General features: G+C 37.3%; 1 protein-coding gene across 1 annotated transcript; it reads right to left on the bottom strand.

The window, feature by feature from the left end:
* Nucleotides 1-365: 365 nt before the first annotated feature.
* LOC103726064 (cytosolic carboxypeptidase 3) lies at nt 366-6,153 on the bottom strand. Its single transcript, XM_008823453.1, is given in 5 exon segments — nt 366-407; nt 410-513; nt 516-635; nt 5,226-5,290; nt 6,095-6,153. Coding segments are annotated over 5 exon segments (390 nt in total).
* Between the last annotated feature and the right edge of the window lie 615 nt (nt 6,154-6,768).

The following is a 6,768-nucleotide window of genomic DNA, read 5'->3' as shown; positions in this document are numbered from 1 at the left end:
TATATATATATATATGTGGTCTGGTGATATACAGCCCAGGCTGGCCTTGAATACTACCTCAGCCTCTTGAGTGCTGGGATTACAGGTATATGCCATCATGCTCAGCTCTGACATATATATTTTAAAACCTTCTATTTAAACACATGTAGTACTGAATACTTAAAATGTGACTTATCTGAAATGAAGTATGTAAGTATAAATGCACACCAGATTTGGATGACTTTTACAAAAAGAAAGTGAAATATTTTAAATAGATGGTATTTTTAAAATTAACTCCACTTTAAATCTTTATAAATACAGCTAATAGAAGATTTTTTAATTATACATATGGCTTATGTTATATTTCTGTTGGAAGGAACTGTTCTTTACACCATGAGTCTCCTCACTAAAATCAAAGTAGACAAAGTAGGTCTGCTAATGTTCGAATCCCCCAAACTGCTAAAAACATACCAATATGCTGAACTTTCTCATCAATGGCCTCACAGTGGTATGGCCACCATGTTGGGCTCAGTGACCGGAAGAGGAGACACCATATAAATCTCGTGGTTCCCGGAGGTGTGGCACCCACCTTCCTAGCTGACATTCCAATAGTATCTGTGTAGTCTGAGGGAAGAACAGGTCACCAGTAGAATCAGCTGAAAGAGATTCAAATACAATCATGAGTGATCAGAAGGAAAACCCTGATTCCTTTGTGTTTCATATAGTTCTTTTCAACACTAATTTATGTGCATGTATAGTACCATTTTAACTATTTAACAATTTACATCACTTTAAATAAAAATATAAATGAAATTTTGTGAAAATGCTCTTCATAACAACTGAAAACATTAATCTATATACTACTATACACTGACTTCTTACCAATACTCTAAAAATGTCTGTTTCTTCCAGATTCTAGCAAATTATCTACATTTGACTTTTTTATACGTGTATATGTATGCTTGTGTGTATGCAGTGTACATGTGTGTGGATGCCTGTGTAAGCCAGAGGACAACCTCAGGTATCATCCTAGGAACACTGTCCACCTCCTTTGAAACAGGGCATCTCACAGGCCTGGAGCTCACCAAATTGGCTAGACTGGCTATCCAGGGTGCCCACAGAGCTCCTGTCTCAGACCTCTCCAGAGCTTAGATTACAAGTGCATACCACCATGCCTGGCATTTTTATGTGGGCTGAGCTCAGGTCCTCATGTTTACAAAAGAGGCAAGCACCTTACCATCTGAGCTATCTCCCAAAGCACTGCATTTGACTTCTTAGCCATACTAATTCTCTAATGAGTTAAATACAGCTGACTATAATTCTTCACCATTTATTGGAACTGTATTCCCAAAGGTGCCTAGTGATCTCTTAGTCACAAGTTTTTCTTAGCTCTTTCTCATTCTATGTCGACTGTGTGATCCAACCTCAGAAATGTGATTCATTTAGAGTATCATGGACCTGTCCTCAGCAGGTAGTGCACTGGTTCTGTCACTGTATGAGATTGTTTAGTATCAGTCTGATGTGAAATTCCTTCTAAGTTCATTTCCCTTTTTTATGCTACTACAGAACCTGTGAACTAACTTCTAGGGGCTTTCCACAGGATCCAAATAAGTTCTCTGTTCCACTTCAAACAATGAAACACTTTCTTTGCCTTGCCTCTGAATTCACTAAGTTTTTCCCTCAGGCGGCTTAGGTGGCACCTCCAAACTGCTTCCTGTTTTGAGCTGCCCAATTGTAAACTACTGTTGCTCCAGTTATCACCTTAAAACTTTAATGTGGGGCTGGAGAGATGGCTCAGTGGTTAAGAACATTGACTGTTATTGCAGAAGACCCAGGTTCAAATCCTAGTACCTACATGGCAGCTAACAACTGTCCGTAACTCCAGACCCAGGAGACTGACAGCCTCTTCTGACCTCCATGGGCATTGCACAACACAGGTGCCCTGACCTACATGCAGGCAACACACAAATACACATAAAATAAAATAATAAGCTGGGTGTGGTGGTGCATGCCTTTAATCCCAGCACTAAGGAGGCAGAGGCGGGTGGATCTCTGTGAGTTCAAGGCCAGCCTGGTCTACACAGTGAGTTCCAGGCCAGCTGGGGCTACAGGGAGACCCTGTCTCAAAAAGACCAAAATAAATAAATAAATAAATAAAAATAATAAAATTAAAAACAAAAACTTTAATGTGTCAAAGTTTACATTTTAATAGGCTTTACTCAAATTGGAACATCTTAAACATTAGTGCTTTAGAATTATTTTGATGTGGTTATCAGTATTCATTTGTGGCTCTTTTCTAATAATAAATCACAAAAGTCTTCCCTACAGTACATAGTACAATATATAATTGTACAATATATAATTGTACTGTGATCTCTTTAATAATTTTCCTATTGCTGAATATTCAGATTGTTTCCAACTTTTCAAACTATTTTTTATTGAGCTTTTTAAATTTCATATAACATTTCCCACTCAAATCTGTTTCCAACTTTTGACTCAAGTTTAGAGTATATGTCCTAACATATACCAAACTACCACATTTAAAGCTACTATAATTTCCAACGTGACAGTGACTCAGGAATAGTAAGTGATAAATGGTACAGCCTTGAGTCCAGGGATGGAAAGATAAAGTTTAGTATATGATAAAGCTATTATATCAAATACATGGCAAAAGTGAGACTTCAAATCAGTTGCAAAATGGACAAGTTTCAGTAAATAATGTTAGTGCTTATAAAATGGCATGGTTGGGGGCTGGAGAGATGGCTCAGTGGTCAAGAACACCGGCTGCTCTTGCAGAGGTTCAATCCCCAGCACACACGTGGTGGCTAACAACCATCTGTTAACTCCAGTTCCAGGGGATCTGATGCCCTCTTCTGACCTCCACAGTCATTGCATTACACAAGTGTATTTATATACATGCAGGCATACACTTATGCAAATAAAATAAATAAAACATAAAAATAAAAAAATAAAAAGGCATGATAGTCATTTTGAGTGGTTTGAATGTGAACCACCCCCATAGGCTCAAGTAGTTGAACACCTGGTATATGGCCTCGGTGTGGCACTGTTTGTGGAGATGTAGGAGGTGTGGCCTGGCTGGAGGAAGTATGTCCCTGGGGGCCAGCTTTGGCAGTTCATAGCCTCATCTTACTTCCAGGTTTGCTCTCTCTCTGCTTCCTGTATGTGCTTGAAGATGTGAACTCTCAGCTTTCTGCTCCTGTTGCTTCCTGCCACGCTCCTCACCCCCATCATTATGGACTCCCCCTCTGGAACTGCAAGTCCAAATAAACTCTTCTGTAAGGTGCCTCTGTCATATTGTTTTTATCACAGCAACAGAAAAGTAACAACAGTAGCTATTTATGAATTAGAATATAAAATCTATGCATGAGAGAAGTTCAACGTCAAAAATCAAATCAGACAAGTACTTAAAATTTTTTCGATGAGCATATTCATGACGTTGAGTAGGGAAGGCCTTTTAATTTAAATAAGATGAAAAACGAGGAGTCACAAACAAATACTGATAAACCCAACCACGTCAAAATAATTCTAAATGATGGAAGCAACATAAGCAAAATCAAAGGAAGACAATGAACGAGAAATTCATAACAAGGAATATAAACAGACAATAAGCCTATGAAATCTTTCTCAACTTCTCTAGCAATATGCCAGCTAAAACAAGGAGTTACCTCCTGTCTTCCCTTAGATGGCAAAACAAAAGAAAAGGAGCCGCAGGGAAAATTTCACAAAACAGCGCTACAAAATTTCTGTGTGCATGCATGTGTGTATACACGTACACTTTATTTACAAATATATAATACATACATGTGCACACATATATACTTGCAAAGAGAAAATCTAGAAAGATACATACCAACTTAGGAATAGAAGTTATCTAAAAAGTGAAGATTTGTTTTAAATAGTGGCCAAAAAGACAGATAATAAAGTCCTTAACTTTTAAAAATTATTTTATTTAAGGCGGGCATGGTGGCACACATCTTTAGTCCCAGCACTCAGGAGGCAGAGGCAGGCAGATCTCTGTGAGTTCAAGTCCAGCCTGGTCTACATAGTGAGCTCCAGGACAGCTTGGGCTACAGGGAGACCATGTCTCAAAAAGACCAAAAAATTTTTTTATTTATTATTTTATGTTTATGATTGTATTGCCTGCATGTAGGTAGGCGCACACGTGCTGTGCGATGCCTGTGGAGGTCAGAACAGGGCATCAAATCCCGTGGAATGGGAGTTAAGGAGAGTTGTTAGCCACAACGTGGGTGCTGGGACTCAAACCCGCGTCCTCTGCAAGAGCAGTCAGTGCTCTTAATCGCTGAGCCATCTCTCCAGCCCCTAAAGTCCTTAACTTTAATACTGGAATAGCTGTATCTGTAATGGATATGTAAATATTTACTGGAATATTTTAGAATTTGACAGTACAAATGTATAAAAGTTTAAAAATCAAGTATGTATCAAGATGCCCATATACATGCAAATGAATAACTTAAGAAAACTTTATGAAAGTATACTTCATTTAAATGAATATATATTTCCAACATATTGCACTCATTATAACTTAGATCCTTCAGCATTTATTCCTTTAAAGAAAAAGAGTTCCTTAAGAGATGACAAGGTAAATTCTTCTTTTTTTTTTTTTTCAGTTTTTTTGAGACAGGGTCTTCCTGCAGCCCCAGCTGACCAGGCTGGCCTCAAACTCACAGAGCTCCTCCTGCCTCTGCCTCCCAAGTTCTGGGATTAAAGGTATGTGCCATCAGGTTAAGCAAAGTCCTTTACAAAGTAATCACTGCTTCCACTTCGTTTTTTTTAATTAAAAAAAATTATTTAAAAAATTTATTTTATGTGTATGCATGTGTTGCCTGCATGTAGGGCAGTGCACCTATGTCATGCAGTGCCTGCGGAGGTCAGAAGAGACTGTTGGATTCCCTGGGACTGGAGTTAGGGACAGTTGTTAGCCACCATGTGGGTGCTGGGATTCGAACCCGGGTCTTCTGCAAGAACAACCAGTGTTCTTAACCACTGAGCCATCTCTCCAGCCTCTTGTTATTTTTAAATATACATCAGGTTTACCTAAAACCACCTGAAAAGTTTAAACTCCAAAGTAGATATTTATCTTTCTTCTTTTCTACCAGAATAATCATTACTAAATCTGGATTGTTTTTCTGTTTCTTCAGTTTACTTTTTGCCCACCCAAAGTCTCATGATAAAAGGGAGGAAAATGTATATAGAAGAAATCAAACCTGTTAGTAGTGTACACTGATGAATGTCATCACTTACAAATTGCACAAATGTATCTTCATCCTGAAACAAGAATCAAAATCCAGAGCTTTTTTTTTTTTCAAACAAACCCCACAACATCTAGCTTAGTATCTGGGACTGCCTTTAATCCTCAATAAGTGAGAGAATCCAGTGATTATTTTGGGGTCTTGGCCTCAAAGCAGTAGCCCCAATACACTGAAATCTTAAGGTTTGCATCTTTATTCCTTTATGATCATGGCCAACTGTAGAGAAGGAATGGCGTTTAATGATTCTTGGTATACTTGAGAAAACAAATTTAAGAACAAGAACAACAAAGAAACACAGCCATCGATGTAGAGGGCTATACATCACTTTGGGGTGCTCATTTTGAGACTTTATACTTTAATAAATCTGAAGGAACTCTCTCGGAAATATGTACTAGAACCAGACAAAATAATTTTAAACACTACACCCCTGCCCTCTCTTACTCTTCCACATCCTTTACTTGTGGTATCAGAGCCACATTAACCTATTATGGTTATACACAGGAGGGTTGGGAAGCAAGTAGCTCTAACGTTATGCATATTATACTGTAACCTGATTAGCACATATAAGGAAGTCAGTGGATAAGAATTATAAAAGTAAAATTCCAATGGTTCAAAACGTATGTTTTAATAATATTCAACATAATCTTAGGGAAAATATTTTCAAGAAAAAAAAAAAACAATTCTTTCTAGGGAGGGCATACTACACACAATAATAGCTTTGGAATCATTTTTTTCCTTACTTCAATTTCTACATTTTACTTGGGAATATATACTTTTTAATACATTTTATCTCAAATTATGTAAAATGAGAAAAGCATATGGATTCATCGTCATCACTGAGAGTTCTGTCTGAATAGTCTTCCTTTTCTGAATCTTCTGACATCTCTTCCAGTGTTTGCCTTGAAATTTCTTTTATGATGTGTGTAGGTTGTAAAACAATTCTAAGGAACTTACTGGATGGCTTTTAAGTTGAAGGTGCTTTCTATGTTAAATGAGTACTCAAAAATATATTCAATTGTATTTAATTAACAGTGAACAAATCTCTAAAGAGTAAAACAAGGATATACGTTATTTAAACCTTCAGGTTCAAAGGTTTGAAAAAACCATCCATTACTACAAGACAAAATCGAAATAAGACAATAATTGAAAACTTCCAGTGCACAGCCGAATCATTTATATTCTGTATTTACAAACACTACACACTGATACCAAGTTCAGGATTTTCCTAAGGCATAAAAAATGACAAAGCAAGAAGAGTTATGATTACTTATTCCAGCAATGAAATGTAGCTATAGTTTTTTCTCTTCATCCTCAACTTTCCATGGGCCCAAAGTTCCAGTATCTACAACTGAATTTCCTCTTTGATGACTATTCTATAGCTAACTGTTCTAAATTCAACTGCATAACTTGCACCGATGTCAACAGCACCTGAAGATAAAGGGATGACCACTACTGCCTCTACCCAACGGAATAAAGGAAATTCCAAGATTTTCAACTT

The sequence above is a fragment of the Nannospalax galili genome, unplaced genomic scaffold (assembly GCF_000622305.1).
Source record: "Nannospalax galili isolate Female #2095 unplaced genomic scaffold, S.galili_v1.0 scaffold307, whole genome shotgun sequence".
Lineage (NCBI taxonomy): Eukaryota > Metazoa > Chordata > Mammalia > Rodentia > Spalacidae > Nannospalax > Nannospalax galili.
The sequence above is the reverse complement of the archived record's forward strand: the minus strand, read 5'-3'. Positions and strand labels throughout refer to the sequence as shown.